This window comes from Caretta caretta, chromosome 24 (genome assembly GCF_965140235.1).
Source record: "Caretta caretta isolate rCarCar2 chromosome 24, rCarCar1.hap1, whole genome shotgun sequence".
In the NCBI taxonomy this organism is placed as follows: domain Eukaryota; kingdom Metazoa; phylum Chordata; order Testudines; family Cheloniidae; genus Caretta; species Caretta caretta.
In genome coordinates, this window is record NC_134229.1 from 2,529,966 (window position 1) to 2,551,798 (window position 21,833).

Here is a 21,833-nt window from a genome sequence, read left to right on the forward strand (position 1 = left end):
GGAGGAACAGCTTCCTAAAACACCATTAGATTCTTGTACTGAAGTAATGGTCAGTGTACTAATCTCTTCATATCACAGAGGAGATTCCTGACTGCTGCAAATGACTTTGGTGTAATGTCATTTGTCTTTAGGGGTGGCCAGTATTCTTTTCCTTCCGAAAATCTGGGTGGCTATCCAGCAAAGACTCACACAGACACTTTCCATGAAGCACGTGATTGGTCTTTTTGAAATGAAAGGAAATATTTACATTCTTAAGGTGAAAATCTGTGTAAGACTTAGGAGGAAAAGACTTTTTGCAAAACAGATGATGCAAGGAAGAATTCCACCCCTGTGCAGAGAGCCTGCATAATGCTATGAACCACTTAAAGGGCTTTACTCTCCTACCACTCCATGCCTTCGAAAGTTGCAACTTGAGAGGTGTCTGGTGCTGCCTGCTCTACAGGGGTGAATTTCATGCAGCAGGATTTCTAAACAAGGAGGGAGGAACAAGGAAAGCCAGAACACCGATATTACGATGCAGCATAGTTTTTAATGAGAATGAAATTTGCAATACACAGTTACAGAAAGAAATAATACACAACAGAAAGAAGGTATTTCACGTGTTTCCAGAAGGGCTGCGACCGATCACCCGCTTCCTTGCGATGCATTTGAGGCAAGAAGTTGTTTTTCCTTTTTCGCAGGTGCAGAGTTGGACAAACAAATTCGAGTGATAATAAATACAACTAATGCCTGTCTTAAGGCCCCTCTTTCCGTCAGACTACGGGGTTAGTGCAAACAGCCTGAGTGTAATTCAGAATGAGTCCACATGTGACTGAGAGACTAAGCACGCGGTTGGGAAAGCATAGGCAGAAAGAGTTTATAAGCATAACATTAGAAATGGGTCTAGGAGACAAAGGCGCTGAGCAGACACAGCTCGCGTTGAATTCAAGTGGAGCCATGCCTGCACAGCGCTTCTGAAATCTCCATCTGAATCTGTAGCTTGTTCTTCATTTCCTGGTCTTTTCTTTTACCATTGATATTCCTGCAGGGTTTAACATGGTGTACAGCTTCCACTCAGGTACCTATGGCAAGATACCCCGGAACCGGATAATCCTCCATAACCGTAACCTCCCCCGTAACCACACCATCCACCATAACGGCCCCCGTAACCACTCAATCCCCCGAATCCATAACGGCCCCCGTAAGCACCTAATCCCCCGTAACCATACAATCCTCCGTAACGGCCTCCATAGCCCCCATACAATCCCCCCAAACCGAATGAACCCCCATAGCCGGCTCCGACCACAGGTGCTCCAACAGCTGCCACTTCACTCTGCTGAGGGAAATTGCTGAGAATTGGTCCTGGGATGGTCACGACAACTGGGGATGGTCTGATCACTATTTCGGAGTCAGGGCACTGCCTAACGCACGGCTCATTGAAGCTGCCAGAAACTGGACTGGGCCGGGCCACCCCGCATTCTGGATAGTACAGGCTGGAACAAGACATCTTTCTGTGATGGAGGTAAACCTGAAACACACAACAGGGAGTAGAGTAAAAAGAAGGTACATGTGCCAGTGAAAGAAAGGACTCAAACCTCAGTTACTGTAGTAGTGAGGTCTACGTGGGGCCCGAGAGAGACAGGAGGAGTGGACTTAGTTCCTATCTTTTTGGCTATATATTTGTTCCTATTTCCTCTTTCTTTGCCTCTTATCCACTCACACTAAATGTACCTCCCAATTGTCCCATTTGAAGCCCTCTCAGTGACCTGTCTAAAAACACCGCCTGGAATAAGTGTAATTATTTCTTTGAAGGATACCTGGGATGCTGTGACCGTTATAGACATTTCTCAAAGAGAACTTGGCTGGGATAATGCTGATCTTTCCCTTTCCCTTGAGGATTCAACCTCTGCATGCAAACCAGTTGAGTCCAGTGTCAGAGTGTGGCTCTTTGGTTTTCCAAACCCTGGGAGTCACCAATACTTGCTAAGGAAGGAACAGAAACTTTTCCTTTCTCCAAAGAAATCACTAAGGACAAGATCCTCAGCTCTGGTAAAATGGGTTCAGGTCCACTGACTTCCATGGAGCGACCCTAAATTACACCATCTGAGTGTAAGAATCTTCAGTGGGCATTTCTGCTCATAAGAATGTAGGAATTGCCAGATTGGATCACACCAGTTGTCAGCTTAATAATTCTCCTGGCTCCAACAGTGAGGAGTCACAGCTCCTTCAGCATAAAGAAGACCCCCTGAATTGGCCATTTATGGCCTAAGGTGGCGAAGTTTCTTCCTAATCTATCCCAGAGAAAAATGGCTGAGGAACTTTCTAATATTACTTTAAAGATTTAAATGCCCTAATTCTATTTCCAGTTAATCGGAAATATGTTTCCCAATTGCATATGGTGCTCCTAAAATCCCCACCTGTGGCTCCGAATCATGGATCCACCAGCACTTGCAAGTGAATAACTACAAAAGACGATAATGGAGAAACACCCTCGTCCCTAATAAAAATACAGAGAGTATGTACAAGAGTTAGTCTTAAAATGAAAATGGACCCTACTGTGACAGCTCTTGTGTTGGAAAGAGATTGAGTCCAATTGGACTTACCCAGTTCACCGAGGAGACGAAGTCCAAAGAAGCGTTTAGAAGAGACCTGAGCAGTGAATCCTTTTATACAGTTTTTAGGACTGCCTGGAGGATCTGCGTTGCATTTGGTACAGGAAGTCCTAACTAGCTACCAAACAAAGTATAATGCCTCGGTAAATGCTCCTTTTGAACCTGCTGTTTTCTCAGGGTTTGGGATTATTGGACTAATCCTAATAATGCACGTTGCAGTCTGCATTGCTTGTGTCATTCCAGTGACTCTCTTGGTGGTGCAATGAGAATGCATGTCAAGGTGATTCAGAGCTGCATCAGTAGCACAACTGGCTGTCCTGAGCAGATCTCCCCTTTGGTCCTTTCTGTTCATACTGGTCATTCTTAGGGGCACTGGACATTTCATTATAAACCTGCTTGGAAGCAGAGAGCTATTTTTCTGCATTCTCACAACCTCCATCCCCATCTCAGATCCAATTCCCTTTGTAATCAGTTGGAAATATTCCTTTGCCTTCAGTGCGTTTCCTGTCATGACCTTAAGTCTCAAATTCACCCTTTGGCGGGGGGATCGAACAATGCCTATGGACAACTTTAGTTCTGCTTTAAACTTTCAAACTACGTCTTAGCATGGACTTAGGTATAGTACAAGCCTTTGTGATGACCCTCTGCCCAGGAGTGAATTTCAACCTACAGTGATTAAATGAAGGCATTGACACTGCTCAGGTTAGAGCAGTCAGGTTACCTTAAACTTTCAAAGAACGTTTTCGCAAGGACTTGCTTTGAAGTTGAAGCAACTGTGCTGATTTCCACCATGAGAGCATCTTCATTTTCCTATATAATAATTTTAAAAAATACCAAATGCAAAATTACATTTGAATGAAAATGCAATATCCCCAAATTCTTTGGCTTTGAATCATGACCTGATTAAAGGAATAACACAAGAAACCTTGGCCTCTATTTTTTTCAAGTGACTCTATTAGTGAATGCAGAGGCTTCTAATCCCAAAACAATTTAATAATAGTCTCAGAATACAACTCTTTGCATTTATGAAACACCAATGAGTGTTCTTCGGTGCTTTGAAATCTTCAGTTCAAAGAACGCTGAACAATTTCCAGTCTGAACATCCTCACTATCCCTGATTTCTAGGTAGAGAAAAAAGAAGCACATTGAGGTGAAGGTTGCACGGGTATGAGTGGCAGAAACAGAAATACAGCCCAATACTTCTGACTCCTCCTACCACGGGCTAAGCACGTGCTCCATCCCTGTGACACCCTTTTTTTGGAAGATACGTTTAGGGCATTCTGCAGAAAGCTTTTCAGCTGTAGTTGGAATGATCTGTAAAGTAGAAAATACACCCCCAATGCCACTTCTTCTAACCTGAGCAGTGTCAATCCCTTCATTTAATCACTGTAGGTTGAAATTCACTGCCCAAGTTCCTTAGATAGCGAGTTTTTGATGCTTGAATGATATACTATGATTTGCAATGCTACCACCGCCAAGGAAAAGATAGAAATTGCGAGACTTGTAATTCCTTTGGAGAAGTGTTGTCCTCAAGTGTAAAGAAGAAACAATTAAAGTGTATCAAACGTTAGTCTTTTTTTCACTGTTGATGCTTAGATCCAAGGATGCACACATTTTTTAGCACGAGATATTACTAATGTCGCCTTGTAACAGCGTGTAACAGGGGTGAACCTCGAACTTACTCTGTGTTACGAGGAGTCAGAACTATTGGGTTGTATTTCTGTTTCTGGAACAGACCCCCGTGTGACCTTCACCTCCACGTGCCTCTTGTTCTATGCCAAAAAAAACAAGGATAGTAAGGTTGTTACGGGTGGAAGTTTTTCGGCGTTCTCACAACTCAAGATTCCAAAGCACCTGACAAACACGTATTGGTGTTTCACACATAAAAAGGGTTGTATTCTTAGAAGATTAATAAATTGTTCCTGGGATTAGACGCCTCTGCAATGAGTAATAGAGTCACTTAAAAAAAAAAATAGAGGCCACGGGCTCTCATGTCATTCCTTTAATCAGGTCGTGATTCAAAGCCAAAGAATTTGGGGATATTTCATTTTCATTCGAATGTAATTTTGCATTTGGTGTATTTATAGGAAAACGAAGGGGCTCCCTTGGCGTTAATCCGCAGAGTTGCTTCAAACTGAAAGAGGTGTAGGGCCTTAAAGTCAAAGGAGGACATTTCTGCCTTCTTCCCTGGATATAGAATGCACTCCTAGAGATATATTTTACACTTAAAACAACATTCTGGTTCTTGCAGGAATGTTTTATGCAACATAACCTGTGGCTGGTGGGACTCTATGTCAAATCACAGCCAAAAGCCCTTTCCTCCTTCACCCATAATCCATGATTTCCATCTCTCCTGGGCTTCTTCCAGGGCTTAGTCAGTCCATTATCTTGCAAGACCTCAGTTTCTTGTCAGCTCAGTCATAGAGAGATGGAACTACAGGCCAGTCAGCCTCACCTCAGTCCCTGGAAAAATCATGGAGCAGGTCCTCAAGGAATCAATTCTGAAGCACTTAGAGGAGAGGAAGGTGATCAGGAACAGTAAGCATGGTTTCACCAAGGGCAAGTCATGCCTGACTAATCTAATTGCCTTCTATGACGAGATAACTGGCTCTGTGGATGAGGGGAAAGCGGTGGACGTGTTGTTCCTTGACTTTAGCAAAGCTTTTGACACGGTCTCCCACAGTATTCTTGCCAGCAAGTTAAAGAAGTATGGGCTGGATGAATGGACTATCAGGTGGATAGAAAGCTGGCTAGATTGTCGGGCTCAACAGGTAGAGATCAATGGCTCCATGTCTAGTTGGCAGCCAGTATCAAGTCGAGTGCCTCAAGGGTCGGTCCTGGGGCCGGTTTTGTTCACTATCTTCATAAATGATCTGGAGGACGGTGCGGATTGCACCCTCAGCAAGTTTGCAGATGACACTAAACTGGGAGAAGCGGTAGGTACGCTGGAGGGTAGGGATAGGATACAGAGGGCCCTAGACAAATTAGAGGATTGGGCCAAAAAGAAATCTGACGAGGTTCAACAAGGACAAGTGCAGAGTCCTGCACTTAGGACGGAAGAATCCCATGCACCGCTACAGACTAGGGACCAAATGGCTCGGCAGCAGTTCTGCAAAAAAAGGACCTAGGGGTTACAGTGGACGAGAAGCTGGATATGAGTCAACGGTGTACCCTTGTTGCCAAGAAGGCCAATGGCATTTTGGGATGTATAAGTAGGGGCATTGCCAGCGGATTGAGGGACGTGATCATTCCCCTCTAGTCAACATTGGTGAGGCCTCATCTGGAGTACTGTGTCCAGTTTTGGGCCCCACACTAGAAGAAGGATGTGGAAAAATTGGAAAGAGTCCAGCGGAGGGCAACAAAAATGATTAGGGGAGTGGAACACATGACTTATGAGGAGAGGCTGAGGGAACTGGGATTGTTCAGTCTGCAGAAGAGAAGAATGAGGGGGGATTTGATAGCTGCTTTCAACTACCTGAAAGGGGGTTCCAAAGAGGATGGCTCCAGACTGTTCTCAGTGGTAGCTGATAACAGAACAAGGAGTAACGGTCTCAAGTTGCAGTGGGGGAGGTTTAGGTTGGATACTAGGAAAAACATTTTCACTAGGAGGGTGGTGAAACACTGGAATGCGTTACCTAGGGAGGTGGTGGAATCTCCCTCCTTCGATATTTTTAAGGTCAGGCTTGACAAAGCCTTGGCTGGGATGATTTAGTTGGGGATTGGTCCTGCTTTGAGCAAGGGGTTGGACTAGATGACCTCCTGAGGTCCCTTCCAACCCTGATATTCTATGATTCTATGGTTTCTAACAGAGTACAAATTTAATGATTTAACTGAAAACCTTTCTAGAAAAGAGCACTGCTTCCTTCAACTCCCCCCTCTCCCTTCCATGGACCCATGAGTAAATCTGGTCTAGGAAACCCTTTGAGATACCATTGGTGACACAAGTGGCGGTCCTATGTTAGGTCAAGGTTTAATCATCGTAAGGTGAAATGGAATGATTCCGATTGTTTTCAAAGGGAATTGGATCTGACCCGTTGGGGGTGGAGCTTGTGAGAAAGCAGAAAAATGGATCTTTGCTTCCTGGCAAGTTTATCATGAACTGTAGAATGCCCCTAACAATGACCTGCATGAACTGAAAGGACCAAAGGGGATATCTGTTCAGGACAGCCAGTTGTGCTACTGATGCAATTCTGAATCACCTTGACATGCATGCTCATTGCAGCACCAAGAGAGTCACTGGAATGATACTAGGAATGCAGATTGCAACGTGCATGTCACTCCCTTTGAAGCTGAGATTAGCCCAATACTCCCAAACCCTGAGAAAACAGCTCCATCAAAAGAAGGATTTACCGAGGCATGCAACTTTGTTTGGTAACTAAATGGGACTTCCTGTACCAAACGCATCACAGATCCTCCAGGCAGTCCTAGACACTGTATAAAAGCGCTCACAACTCAGGGTCCTTCTAAACACTTCTCCACACTTCAGCTCCTCGGTCAACTGGGTAAGTCCAATTTGAATCAAACTCTTTCTAACATCAAGAGGTGTCACAGTAGGATCCATTTCCATTTAAGACTGAATCTTGCATGTACGCTCTGTGATTTTTATCAGGGATTAGAGCGTTGTTCCATACATAATTATCTTGTGTAGATAATCAGTAGCTGGTTGTGGTGGATCCATGATTTGAAGCCAAAGGTGGGGATTTTAGGAGCACCAAATGCAACTGAGAAACATATTTCCTAATAACTGGAAATTGATTTCGGGCATTTAAATCTTCCTAAAGTAATTTTAGAAAGTTTCTTAGCCATTTTTTGCTTGGCTAGATTAGGAAGAAACTTTCCCAGTTTATTCCATACATGGCCAATTTAGGGGTCTTCTACTTTATTTGGAAGTAGCCGTTACTCCTCACTATTGGAGGCAGGAGAATTATTAAGCTGACAACTGGTGTGATCCAGTCTAGCAATTCCAATGTTCTTATGAGGAGAAATACCCATTGAAGATTCTTATACTCAGATGGTATAATTTATTGTCGCTCCATAGAAGTCAGTGGTCCTGAACCCATTTTACCAGAGCTGAGGATCTTGTCCTTAGTGATTTATTTGAAGAAAAGAAAAGTTTCTGTTTATTCATCCGCAAGTATTCGTGACTCCCAAGGTTTAGAAAGCCAAAGAGCCACATTCTAGCACTGGACTCAACTGGTTTGAATGCAGAGCTTGAATCTTCAAAGGAAAGCCAATGACAGCAGTATCCCAGCCATGTTCTCTTTGAGCAATGTCTATAATGGACACCGAATCCCGGGGGTCCGTCAATGAAATAGTTACTCTTACTGGTTTTTCAGACAAAGTCATTGAGAAGGGTTCAAATGGGCCTGTTGGGAGGGAAGTTTACTGTGAGTGGATAAGAGGCATAGAAAGAGGAAATAGGGACCAATACGCAGCCACAAACATAGGGACTAAATCCACTCCTTCTCTCTCTTGGGCCCCACAGCGACATCACTGCAAGAGTAACCGAGTTTTGAGTCTTTTCTTCCACTGACACTAGTACCTTTTCTTTACTCTATTCCCTGTCAACCTCTGGAACTCCTTGCCAGAGGCTGTTGTGAAGGCCAGTACTATAATGGGGTTCAAGAGGGAGCTAGATAGATTCATGAAAGATAGGTCCATCAATGGCTATGAGCCAGGATGGGCAGGAGTGGTGTCCTCTGTTTTCCAGAAGCTGGGATTGGGTGACAGGGCATGGATCACTTGATGATAACCTGGTCTTTCCCTTTGGGGCACCTGCCATTGGCCACTGTCAGAGGACAGGATACTGGGCTTGATGGACCTTTGATCTGACCCAGTATGGCCATTCTTATCTTCTTATGTTTTGTTGTGTGTTTCAGGTTTGCACACAGAAAGATGTCTTGCTCCAGCCTGTGCTATCCAGAATGCGGGGTGGCCCAGCCCAGTCCAGTTTCTGGCAGCTGGAACGAGCCATGTGTTAGGCAGTGCCCTGACTCTGAAGTGGTCATCAGACCATCACCCGTTGTCGTGACCATCCCGGGACCAATTCTCAGCACTTTCCCTCAGCAGAGTGAAGTGGCAGCTGTAGGAGCACCTGTGGTCGGAGCCGGCTACGGGGGTTCATTCGGTGTGGGGGGATTGTACGGGGGCTATGGAGGCCGTTACGGAGGATTGTATGGTTACGGGGGATTAGGTGCTTATGGAGGCCGTTACGGAGGATTGTATGGTTACGGGGGATTAGGTGCTTATGGGGGCCGTTATGGTTACGGGGGATTGAGTAGTTACGGGGGCCGTTATGGTGGACTGTGCGGTTACGGGGGATTGTATGGTTATGGGGGTGGTTTCGGGGGATTGTGTGGTTACGGGGGCCCTTATGGCGGACTGTGCGGTTATGGGGGCCGTTATGGTGGACTGTGTGGTTACGGGGGAGGTTACGGTTATGGAGGATTATCCGGTTCCGGGGTATCTTGCCATAGGTACCTGAGTGGAAGCTGTACACCATGTTAAACCCTGCAGGAATATCAATGGTAAAAAAAAGACCAGGAAATGAAGAACAAGCTACAGATTCAGATGGAGATTTCAGAAGCGCTGTGCAGGCATGGCTCCACTTGAATTCAACGCGAGCTGTGTCTGCTCAGCGCCTTTGTCTCCTAGACCCATTTCTAATGTTATGCTTATAAACTCTTTCTGCCAATGCTTTCCCAACCGCGTGCTTAGTCTCTCAGTCACATGTGGACTCATTCTGGATTACACTCAGGCTGTTTGCACTTACCCCTCAGTGTGAAGGAAACAGGGGCCTTAAAACAGGCATCAGTTGTATTTATTATCGCTTTAATTTGTTTGTCCAACTCTGCACCTGCGAAAAAGGAAAAACAACATCTCGCCTCAAATGCATCGCAAGGAAGCGGGTGATCAGTCACAGCCCCTCTGGAAACACGTGAAATACCTTCTTTCTCTTGTCTATTATTTCTATCTGTAACTGTGTATTGCAAATTTCATTCTCATTAAAAACTATGCTGCATCGTAATATCGGTCTTCTGGCTTTCCTTGTTCCTCCCTCCTTGTTTAGAAATCCTGCTGCATGAGATTCATCCCTGTAGAGCAGGCAGCACCAGACACCTCTCAAGTTGCAACTTTCGAAGGCATGGAGTGATAGGAGATTAAAGCCCTTTAAGTGGTTCATAGCGATGTGGAAGCTTTTCGAGATATTAAAAGATCACAGCTGTAGAGTTTGACAATCAAGTCTGTTTGCCACCATTGTTTATTCCTTGTTTCACCCTGGTCTGTCACAAGGTAACGAAAACACAACAAAAGCTGAAGATCAAAAAGTTTCTACGTTATGCAGCTGCTGTTAGAAAGTTAAAAGGCTTAAAGAAACGCTCCTTATTCCTGGATAGGAGAGAACCTAGCGTGGTTCTCCTTGACACTAAAGTCTTGTGACACTCCTCTGGCATTGGAAAGAGGCAGGAAAGTCACTACAAATGTCGGTCCCATACACCTTAAGGCCCTGCTGCCTTTGCACTTTACAGAGTGGTGTAAAAACCCATAGCGCAGTAGAGAATCAGGCCCACTGTGTTGATAACAGTGGAAGCGCATAGCCAGGAAGGCATTAGAAGACCCATCCTGTGAATGTTGGGAAACATTCGGCATGTTTGCAGAGGTGCTGATCAAGTGGAGCTCTTTTGTTATTTCACAAAGAGTTCGATGTACTCAGGACTTCTCAAAGACAGGCCTATGCGCTAAACCATCAATCTGTATCTTGCTGTTCATTTCCTGGTTCTTCCTTTTTCTTTGCATATGCCTACTGGGTTTAACAGAGCCCACTGTTTCCATTAAGGTACCCATGGCCCCATCACCATCCCCGCAACACTATATTCCTCCCACAACCATAAAGTGCCTTGTAACCACAGAATCTTTTATGCTCAAATAAATTGGTTAGTCTCTAAGGTGCCACAAGTCCTCCTTTTCTTTTTCCTAACCATATGAATCCCGATAACCATGTCATGTCCCAGAACCAAAGGGACCCCCCAACTACATAAGCCTCCATAACGGAATAAGGTTCTATCACCACATACGCCCCCATCACCACCTCCAGTGTCAGCTGCTGCTGGAGATCCCACTGTGCTTTCCTGAGGGAAAGGACTGAGAATATGTTAGAGAGGGAGATTGGCGAAATTCGGGTATTTGTTCTCAATGAAGCTGTGATCTGGGGGTGAAAGGCTCATTGCTTAATGGCAAAAAGATGTATTCCTGTGCAATTCAGGCCTTTAACGCTGCAGCTTTAAATTCGTTATTGATCCTGGTGTATCTCTACAGAGAGGGATGCCCTCAGACATTTCTCTTGGTGATGCAGAGAGAATGGTGCTCACAGTACTCTGGAGGAAATAGTGACTGAGATGGATTTACTGCATTTCTTCAAGATTGGCAGGGATATAAACTCTTGTGCTTCAGGGCATCGTCCAATCGTCCGTGGGGGCAGATCGGATTGACGGGGGATAGTGAAAAAGTTCCTCTGGGGGCAGGTGATCCCATGCCTGTGTTCTGCTGGGTTTCTTGCACCTCCCTGTGAAGCCTCGGGCACTCACCACTGTGGGAGAGAGGCCTGATCTGCTGCAGCAATGCCTATGTTCTTCCCTTCCAAGGAGGGGTCAATAGGTATGGTATGACGTTGAAGAATAGAGCTGTGTTACCCTTAAATAACACCCGGTGGCAGATGGCTAAATCTCCCCTCACTGTGTGAGTATTACATCATGTCATTGAAGAGCCGGGATGGTCTGGATACATTTTTTTCTTTTGCGTTGTCAAATCAAAAATTTGATTAGTGCAAAATCCAAATTTTCCGGGAACTGAGACCCACGAAAATGTTGAAGAAAAACATAGTAGAAAATGCAAACTTGCTCTGCGCAGTTCCTGCAATATCAAGCTATGGTACAGCCAGGGGGGTTTACATAAGAATGGTAATATGGAGTGCAAGGAGGAACAGCTTCCTAAAACACCATTAGATTCTTGTACTGAAGTAATGGTCAGTGTACTAATCTCTTCATATCACAGAGGAGATTCCTGACTGCTGCAAATGACTTTGGTGTAATGTCATTTGTCTTTAGGGGTGGCCAGTATTCTTTTCCTTCCGAAAATCTGGGTGGCTATCCAGCAAAGACTCACACAGACACTTTCCATGAAGCACGTGATTGGTCTTTTTGAAATGAAAGGAAATATTTACATTCTTAAGGTGAAAATCTGTGTAAGACTTAGGAGGAAAAGACTTTTTGCAAAACAGATGATGCAAGGAAGAATTCCACCCCTGTGCAGAGAGCCTGCATAATGCTATGAACCACTTAAAGGGCTTTACTCTCCTACCACTCCATGCCTTCGAAAGTTGCAACTTGAGAGGTGTCTGGTGCTGCCTGCTCTACAGGGGTGAATTTCATGCAGCAGGATTTCTAAACAAGGAGGGAGGAACAAGGAAAGCCAGAAGACCGATATTATGATGCAGCATAGTTTTTAATGAGAATGAAATTTGCAATACACAGTTACAGAAAGAAATAATACACAAGAGAAAGAAGGTATTTCACGTGTTTCCAGAAGGGCTGCGACCGATCACCCGCTTCCTTGCGATTCATTTGAGGCAAGAAGTTGTTTTTCCTTTTTCGCAGGTGCAGAGTTGGACAAACAAATTCGAGTGATAATAAATACAACTAATGCCTGTCTTAAGGCCCCTCTTTCCGTCAGACTACGGGGTTAGTGCAAACAGCCTGAGTGTAATTCAGAATGAGTCCACATGTGACTGAGAGACTAAGCACGCGGTTGGGAAAGCATTGGCAGAAAGAGTTTATAAGCATAACATTAGAAATGGGTCTAGGAGACAAAGGTGCTGAGCAGACACAGCTCGCGTTGAATTCAAGTGGAGCCATGCCTGCACAGCGCTTCTGAAATCTCCATCTGAATCTGTAGCTTGTTCTTCATTTCCTGGTCTTTTCTTTTACCATTGATTTTCCTGCAGGGTTTAACATGGTGTACAGCTTCCACTCAGGTACCTATGGCAAGATACCCCGGAACCGGATAATCCTCCATAACCGTAACCTCCCCCGTAACCACACCATCCACCATAACGGCCCCCGTAACCACTCAATCCCCCGAATCCATAACGGCCCCCGTAAGCACCTAATCCCCCGTAACCATACAATCCTCCGTAACGGCCTCCATAGCCCCCGTACAATCCCCCCAAACCGAATGAACCCCCATAGCCGGCTCCGACCACAGGTGCTCCAACAGCTGCCACTTCACTCTGCTGAGGGAAATTGCTGAGAATTGGTCCTGGGATGGTCACGACAACTGGGGATGGTCTGATCACTATTTCGGAGTCAGGGCACTGCCTAACGCACGGCTCATTGAAGCTGCCAGAAACTGGACTGGGCCGGGCCACCCCGCATTCTGGATAGTACAGGCTGGAACAAGACATCTTTCTGTGATGGAGGTAAACCTGAAACACACAACAGGGAGTAGAGTAAAAAGAAGGTACATGTGCCAGTGAAAGAAAGGACTCAAACCTCAGTTACCGTAGTAGTGAGGTCTACGTGGGGCCCGAGAGAGACAGGAGGAGTGGACTTAGTTCCTATCTTTTTGGCTATATATTTGTTCCTATTTCCTCTTTCTTTGCCTCTTATCCACTCACACTAAATGTACCTCCCAATTGTCCCATTTGAAGCCCTCTCAGTGACCTGTCTAAAAACACCGCCTGGAATAAGTGTAATTATTTCTTTGAAGGATACCTGGGATGCTGTGACCGTTATAGACATTTCTCAAAGAGAACTTGGCTGGGATAATGCTGATCTTTCCCTTTCCCTTGAGGATTCAACCTCTGCATGCAAACCAGTTGAGTCCAGTGTCAGAGTGTGGCTCTTTGGTTTTCCAAACCCTGGGAGTCACCAATACTTGCTAAGGAAGGAACAGAAACTTTTCCTTTCTCCAAAGAAATCACTAAGGACAAGATCCTCAGCTCTGGTAAAATGGGTTCAGGTCCACTGACTTCCATGGAGCGACCCTAAATTACACCATCTGAGTGTAAGAATCTTCAGTGGGCATTTCTGCTCATAAGAATGTAGGAATTGCCAGATTGGATCACACCAGTTGTCAGCTTAATAATTCTCCTGGCTCCAACAGTGAGGAGTCACAGCTCCTTCAGCATAAAGAAGACCTCCTGAATTGGCCATTTATGGCCTAAGGTGGCGAAGTTTCTTCCTAATCTATCCCAGAGAAAAATGGCTGAGGAACTTTCTAATATTACTTTAAAGATTTAAATGCCCTAATTCTATTTCCAGTTAATCGGAAATATGTTTCCCAATTGCATATGGTGCTCCTAAAATCCCCACCTGTGGCTCCGAATCATGGATCCACCAGCACTTGCAAGTGAATAACTACAAAAGACGATAATGGAGAAACACCCTCGTCCCTAATAAAAATACAGAGAGTATGTACAAGAGTTAGTCTTAAAATGAAAATGGACCCTACTGTGACAGCTCTTGTGTTGGAAAGAGATTGAGTCCAATTGGACTTACCCAGTTCACCGAGGAGACGAAGTCCAAAGAAGCGTTTAGAAGAGACCTGAGCAGTGAATCCTTTTATACAGTTTTTAGGACTGCCTGGAGGATCTGCGTTGCATTTGGTACAGGAAGTCCTAACTAGCTACCAAACAAAGTATAATGCCTCGGTAAATGCTCCTTTTGAACCTGCTGTTTTCTCAGGGTTTGGGATTATTGGACTAATCCTAATAATGCACGTTGCAGTCTGCATTGCTTGTGTCATTCCAGTGACTCTCTTGGTGGTGCAATGAGAATGCATGTCAAGGTGATTCAGAGCTGCATCAGTAGCACAACTGGCTGTCCTGAGCAGATCTCCCCTTTGGTCCTTTCTGTTCATACTGGTCATTCTTAGGGGCACTGGACATTTCATTATAAACCTGCTTGGAAGCAGAGAGCTATTTTTCTGCATTCTCACAACCTCCATCCCCATCTCAGATCCAATTCCCTTTGTAATCAGTTGGAAATATTCCTTTGCCTTCAGTGCGTTTCCTGTCATGACCTTAAGTCTCAAATTCACCCTTTGGCGGGGGGATCGAACAATGCCTATGGACAACTTTAGTTCTGCTTTAAACTTTCAAACTACGTCTTAGCATGGACTTAGGTATAGTACAAGCCTTTGTGATGACCCTCTGCCCAGGAGTGAATTTCAACCTACAGTGATTAAATGAAGGCATTGACACTGCTCAGGTTAGAGCAGTCAGGTTACCTTAAACTTTCAAAGAACGTTTTCGCAAGGACTTGCTTTGAAGTTGAAGCAACTGTGCTGATTTCCACCATGAGAGCATCTTCATTTTCCTATATAATGGACAAAAATACCAAATGCAAAATTACATTTGAATGAAAATGCAATATCCCCAAATTCTTTGGCTTTGAATCATGACCTGATTAAAGGAATAACACAAGAAACCTTGGCCTCTATTTTTTTTTTCAGGTGACTCTACTAGTCAATGCAGAGGCTTCTAATCCCAAAACAATTTAATAATAGTCTCAGAATACATCTCTTTGCATTTATAAAACACCAATGACTGTTCTTAGGTGCTTTGAAATCTTGAGTTCTAAGAATGCTGAACAATTTCCAGTCCTAACATCCTTACTATCCCTGATTTCTAGGTAGAGAAAAAAGAAGCACATTGAGGTGAAGGTTGCACGGGTGTGAGTTGCAGAAACAGAAATACAATCCAATACTTCTGACTCCTCCTGCCACGGGCTAAGCACGTGCTCCATCCCTGTGGCACTCTTTTAGAAGACAAGGTTAGTATGTCTTGTTAAAAAATGTGTGCATTCTTGGAACTAAGCATCAATGATTAAAAAAAAAACTGGCTAATTTTGGTCCACTTTAACTGTCTCTCCTTTATACATTAATACAGCACTTCTCCAAAGGAATTAAAAGTCTCTCAATTTCTTTCCCATGAGTATGTTAGCATTATAAATCACATTATATAATTCAAGCTTCAAAAACTTGCTTTAAGGCATGTCACCCATTGGGATGAAGTCACCAACTGCACTGTGTGTGCTATTTTTTCTTTCCTTGGAAACACACGTCTCGAACGGGTCATCGTGACCCAATGGTGATGAATTCTTTCAGCTTTGTGAAACGAGGTACAGGGTGGGTCGTCTCTTTGACATCGCCTTCTCTATCCATGAGGATAGTAATTGTCCAAAGAAATTACAAGTGTGTACATTTCAAGCTTGTTCATGTGTTGTACAGGAATAAAACTCTCCACATTTAATTCAGATGTGGTACCAGATAATTCAATTCACTTCAGTTTGGTACGAGATAATTAAAATCTACTCAAATGTAAATACCCACCACCTTCAAATAAAGTGGATTGCAAAACCCTTGATTTTTTATTATGTTTCACATTTAGATCAGAAGATGTTTCACGGAAAAATTCCCCCAAAAATCATGAGAACAAACTAAGAAAAATTCGAGAATGAGCCTTTCTAAGAGTTACTCTCAGGTGAGTGACATAGCTGGAAGCCATGAACGGTAAGTGTCCAGTGGGGTTCAAGAGCTGGAGTAAATTTTTGGCATGAAGAGTCCCAACTGTTGTCGTCTTTTTTTGACTCTCCCAATCACTCCCTGTCTGACCTTCGTTCACCTCTGTGGCAAACAGGTATAATAATAGCTTTCAAAATGGATTGTCTGAGGCTTCCTCTGATCTAAGCATTTCAAAGCACTTCACCACCACTCGTCAAGTTTTATACGGCCAAAGTGATGTATTATTATAGTAGTAATAACATTTACTTGGATTAGATGTTCCAATACTAAAGATTAGATTCGCTTTAAAATGTATGTCAAGGTCTCAGATGTCATTCCAGTACTCATTTGTGATTCTCAGACTCTGAAATTGGACTCTTTCATTTTCATTCAATGCACCTTTGCATTTCCCTTTTATATCTATTTTACAGTTTAAGGGTGGATGTTGAACCAGTGTGTACCAGCATAGCTCCATCAGCTTCAAACTGAAGAAAGGCACTTTATCCAGGCTAGCTTAGAGAAAACCCTGTGTGGAGTGTATCTGTCTGAGCATACTGGGCACTTTCAACCGCAGCTGCTCAGATCCAATGTACAGTGAAATGAGTGGGAAACATCAGCTACTGTATCTCTGTTCATGAGCAGCCAAGAGAATTGGGTCCTGTAAGAGAATTCAGCTTGTAAAGAAAAGGAAGACGCGTAAAACAGGCAGAGTTAAGGAGTACTTCTTCGGTGGTCAAATTGCTGTGAGAGGAGATTGGATTCATTCTAAATCTGGCCAACCAAGGGCATTCTGCCAGACCCTTCTCCACAGTAAGATTTTCATCTATAATTAGAATGTTTGAAAATGGAAAATATACCCCTGACAGGATTTCTTCTAACCTGAGCAGTGTCAATTTCTCCGCTCAGTTTTAAGACACAGAATGTCATAGAAATTTATAGAACTGCGCTGATGTACCCTGGCTCAGCATCTGCCCCTTGAGGTTTACAAAGGAATGTTTGGTAAAGAAAGGGAAATGAAAAGCTTTTTTGAATGAAAATCAAAGAGCCCCTAATTTGAAAGCTAAGAGTCATGAGCTGACTATTGGAATGACATCCGAAACCTTAACATGCATTTGTAAAATTAATCTAACCCACAATCTGGAGGCATCTAATACCAGTACAAAAATTCTGCTATTAAAATAATACAACACTGTGGACACATACAACATTAATGAGCCTGAAGTGCTTTGAAGTTCTTTGATTTGAGGAAGGCTATGATCATTGAGCATAATGTCAATATTAGATCAGATTTATGTGGAGGTGAACAAGCAATTGAGGTGTAGGATACACAGGGAGCAGGTGGCAGAATCTGAAGTAAAATCCAGTAACAGTGATTAGTAAGGCCACATGCTCACCATGGCTCGTCAACTACATTGGACACTTTACTATTCTAGGCTTCCAAATATCCCATTGCAGCATCAATGAAGTCAGTAGAATGAAAGCAGGAATGTAGCTGGCCCATAAAGTTGTAAGATGAAAGAGAGTTGCAGGGTGTAATGAGCATGTCACACCATGTGGAGTTAGGAACAAACTAATTGTCAAAAACACGGAGGAAAAAAACTACATCAATTGAAGGAGTTATGCAAAGATTGATTTGTAACTATTTAGACCTTCAGGAACACAGGGCCTCTCAAGTCCTCCAGTGAGTCTACAGAACTGTATAAAAGCACTCATGGCTCAGTGATCTTCTAATTACTTTATCTTATTCTCCTAGGTGAATTAGACAAGTCCTATTTGACTCACTCTCTCTGTAACCATTCTGATGATTGTGTTAGTGATCCTTTCCCCTGCAAAGGGAATTAAAATGATAATAAATGTAACTGATGCCTCTGTTAAGGCCCCTGATTCCTTCACCCTGCGGGGTCAGTACAAACAGCCTGCGTGTAATTCAGAATGAGTCCACATGTGACTGAGAGACTAAGCACGCGGTTGGGAAAGCATTGGCAGAAAGAGTCATAAAACGTAACGTTAGAAATGGGTCTAGGAGACAAAGGCGCTGAGCAGACACAGCTCGCGTTGAATTCAAGTGGAGCCATGCCTGCACAGCGCTTCTGAAATCCATGCTCTAAAGGTCAGCTGTGAGTCGGTAGCCTGCTGTTCACTTCCTTGTCTTTTCTTTTCCAACAGATATTCCTACTGGGTTTTATATGGTGCACGGCTTCCACTGAGGTACCTATGGCAAGATACCCCAGAACCACATATTTCCCCATAACCATAACGCCCTGGGTAATTTCATAGTCCCCCATAACTGTAACCTCCCCCATAACCACTCAATCCCCCATAACAGTAATGGCCCCCATAACCACCTAATCCCCCGTAACCATACAATCCTCTGTAACGGTCTCCAGAGCCGTACAATCCCCACAAACCGAATGAGCCGTCATAGCCCGCTCCGACCACAGGTGCTCCTACGGCTCCCACTTCACTCTGCTGAAGGAAATTGCTAAGAATTGGTCCTGGGATGATTTCGACAATCAGTGATGGTCTGTCCAAGATAGAGAGGAGGAATGGATTTAGTCCCTATGTTCATGGCTATGTATTTCTTCCTATTTCCTCTTTCTATGCCTCTTACCCATTGTTAGGATATAGATATTCAGGCCTGTTGGTAAAGGCTTGTACTCGAAGAATTTAGGTGTATTCTTATCACTTGGCTAGTTATAGAGATAACTATATAGAGATATAAAAGAAAGAATCAAAATCACTGTCTGCCGGTCTAAGGTCCTTCTCTCACTGTGACAGTCTGAGGCCCTGTTCTTAGGCTAAGGCCTTTGGCTAAGCAGCAGAGGCAGCCATAAGCTGGGAAGCGACCGGTCACCTCCTCACATTCCAACCTAGTCACATTGAAATAAGGTGCTATGGGGCTGTTAGGATACAATCCTGTCCTGATAGTGCCTGTCGCCTCCAGAGAAAGGGAAGTGCCTAGAAAATGTAAAAGGAAACTTAGTTTGATAGCATCCTGTCTGGCAAGAACTCACTTATCGATAGCTGGGATGTGAAATCCTCACTTCTGTACTGTTTTGTCATTATAGTTCCCACTTTGCTATTGTTTGTCTGTATAATCTCTGTCTGGTTCTGTGATTGTTCCTGTCTGCTGTATAATTAATTTTGCTGGGTGTAAACTACTTAAGGTGGTGGGATATAATTGGTTACATAGTCATGTTACAATATGTTAGGATTGGTTAGTTAAATTTCAGGAAAATGATTGGTTAATGTAAAGCTAAGCAGAACTCAAGTTTTACTATATAGTCTGCAGTCAATCAGGAAGTGGGTGTGTGGGTGGGTGTGGGGAGGGGAGGGGAAATGGGAACAGTGAATGGGGGTGGGGAAATTGGAATCATGTTTTGCTAAAGGGGGAAATGGGAACAGGGAATGGGGGTAAGGACATTGGAATCACGTTTGGCTAAGGGCAGGAATGGGAACAGGGACACAGGTGTAAGGCTCTGTGGTGTCAGAGCTGGGAAGGGGGACACTAAGGAAGGAAACTGGAATCATGCTTGCTGGAAGTTCACCCCAATAAACATCAAATTGTCTGCACCTTTGGACTTCGGGTACTGTTGCTCTCTGTTCATGCGAGAAGGACCAGGGAAGTAAGTGGGTGAAGGAATAAGCCCCCTAAAACCCATTTGCACTGAACTTCCCTTCCAATTGGCCGCTTTGAACCTTTCTCAATTACTTTATATGACAAACACTGACTGGAATAAGTGTAACTATTTCCATGATGGACAGCTGGGATTCTGTGTCCATTTAAAACATTTCTCATAGAGAACATGTCTGGGATAATGCTGATTGTCAAGGTTCTTCCCCCACTCTGAACTCTAGGGTACAGATGTGGGGACCTGCATGAAAAACCTCCTAAGCTTATCTTTACCAGCTTAGGTCAAAACTTCCCCAAGGTACAAAATATTCCCCCCCGTTGTCCTTGGATTGGCTGCTACCACCACCAAACTAATACTGGTTACTGGGGAAGAGCTGTTTGGACGCGTCTTTCCCCCCAAAATACTTCCCAAAAACCTTGCACCCCACTTCCTGGATAAGGTTTGGTAAAAAGCCTCACCAATTTGCCTAGGTGACTACAGACCCAGACCCTTGGATCTTAAGAACAATGAACAATCCTCCCAACACTTGCACCCCCCCTTTCCTGGGAAATGTTGGATAAAAAGCTTCACCAATTTGCATAGGTGACCACAGACCCAAACCCTTGGATCTGAGAACAATGAAAAAGCATTCAGTTTCTTAAAAGAAGACTTTTAATAAAAATAGAAGTAAATAGAAATAAAGAAATCCCCCCTGTAAAATCAGGATGGTAGATATCTTACAGGGTAATTAGATTCAAAAACATAGAGAACCCCTCTAGGCAAAACCTTAAGTTACAAAAAAGATACACAGACAGAAATAGTTATTCTATTCAGCACAATTCTTTTCTCAGCCATTTAAAGAAATCATAATCTAACACATACCTAGCTAGATTACTTACTAAAAGTTCTAAAACTCCATTCCTGGTCTATCCCCGGTAAAGACCAGCATATAGACAGACACACAGACCCTTTGTTTCTCTCCCTCCTCCCAGCTTTTGAAAGTATCTTGTCTCCTCATTGGTCATTTTGGTCAGGTGCCAGCAAGGTTACCTTTAGCTTCTTAACCCTTTACAGGTGAGAGGAGCTTTCCCCTGGCCAGGAGGGATTTCAAAGGGGTTTACCCTTCCCTTTATTTATGACACTGATCATTTCCTTTCCTTTGAAGATTTAACCTCTGCATGGCAAACCAGTTCTGTCCGGTATCAGAGTGTGGCTCTTTGGTTTTCCAAACCTCGTGAGTCACCAATACTTGCTGATGAATGAACAGAAACTTTTGTTTTCTCCAAATAAATCAATAAGGACTAGATCCTCAGCTGGGGTAAATTGGTTCAGGTCCACTGTCTTTCATGGAGCACTAAATGTCTTTCATGGACACTAAATTACACTATCTGAGGAGAAGCATCTTCAATGGGCATTTTTGCTCATAAGAATGTAGGAATTGCTAGACTGGATCACACCAGTTGTCAGCTTCATCCATTCTCCTGGTCTTTCAACCAGTTGTTCATCTTATAGTAAAGTCATCTAGATGACATCTCCCCAGTGGGCTTATGAGAATGTCATGTGGAACTGTGTTGAAAGCCTTACCAAAATCAAGATGTATTATGTGTATTGCTTCTCCCCTATCCACTAGACCAACAGCTGCCATATCCTGGCCTCAACCGAATGTGGGTAGGCAGAGAAGCTGCTAGGGCTATAGCCCCAGCTAAGGCACCACACTCAGATTGGAGGATTGACTGGCTCCACCAATTGGTCCAACTACACTGTTTAAGCCAGGAGGAGAAACAAGAAGTTTGTCCAAGTAACCAGTTGGTTTCCTATTGTGCCTCCTCCTGCACCCAACCTGGGTCCAGCTCTGCTCCTGGCTCCTATATCACCCCCACCTTCACTCCTGTTCCCACTGTGATTGACCCTTGTCTCTCCTCCTGCCCTTATGCCCCAGCTACAATCCTCAGTGATCACTCCTGTCTGTGACTCCAGCCCTTGACCTCTGACCCTGACTCTGGCTTGACCCTTGGCTCTGGCATTTGGCATCTGACCTTGGCTCTAGCCCTCAGCTTCAATTCCTGGT

At 44.0% G+C, this 21,833-nt stretch overlaps 2 protein-coding genes and 1 long non-coding RNA gene across 3 annotated transcripts; 2 read left to right on the forward strand and 1 right to left on the reverse strand.

Moving 5' to 3' along the window:
* Nucleotides 1–509: 509 nt before the first annotated feature.
* On the reverse strand, nt 510–2,923 carry LOC125625960 (feather keratin 4-like). Its single transcript, XM_048828620.2, has 2 exons — nt 2,583–2,923; nt 510–1,507 (listed from the first exon to the last, which is right to left on the reverse strand). The coding sequence occupies exon 2, from the start codon at nt 1,484–1,486 to the stop codon at nt 1,031–1,033; it is 456 nt and encodes a 151-aa protein (XP_048684577.1). The 5' UTR covers nt 1,487–1,507; nt 2,583–2,923; the 3' UTR covers nt 510–1,030.
* Nucleotides 2,924–7,072: 4,149 nt separating this feature from the next.
* LOC125625957 (uncharacterized) lies at nt 7,073–9,618 on the forward strand. The gene is made up of 2 exons (XM_048828617.2): nt 7,073–7,093; nt 8,471–9,618. The coding sequence occupies exon 2, from the start codon at nt 8,487–8,489 to the stop codon at nt 9,096–9,098; it is 612 nt and encodes a 203-aa protein (XP_048684574.1). The 5' UTR covers nt 7,073–7,093; nt 8,471–8,486; the 3' UTR covers nt 9,099–9,618.
* Nucleotides 9,619–15,316: 5,698 nt separating this feature from the next.
* On the forward strand, nt 15,317–18,410 carry LOC142069999 (uncharacterized). Its single transcript, XR_012665961.1, has 3 exons — nt 15,317–15,421; nt 16,039–16,131; nt 18,318–18,410. It is a non-coding gene; the product is annotated as an uncharacterized LOC142069999 (long non-coding RNA).
* The last annotated feature ends 3,423 nt before the right edge of the window (nt 18,411–21,833 follow it).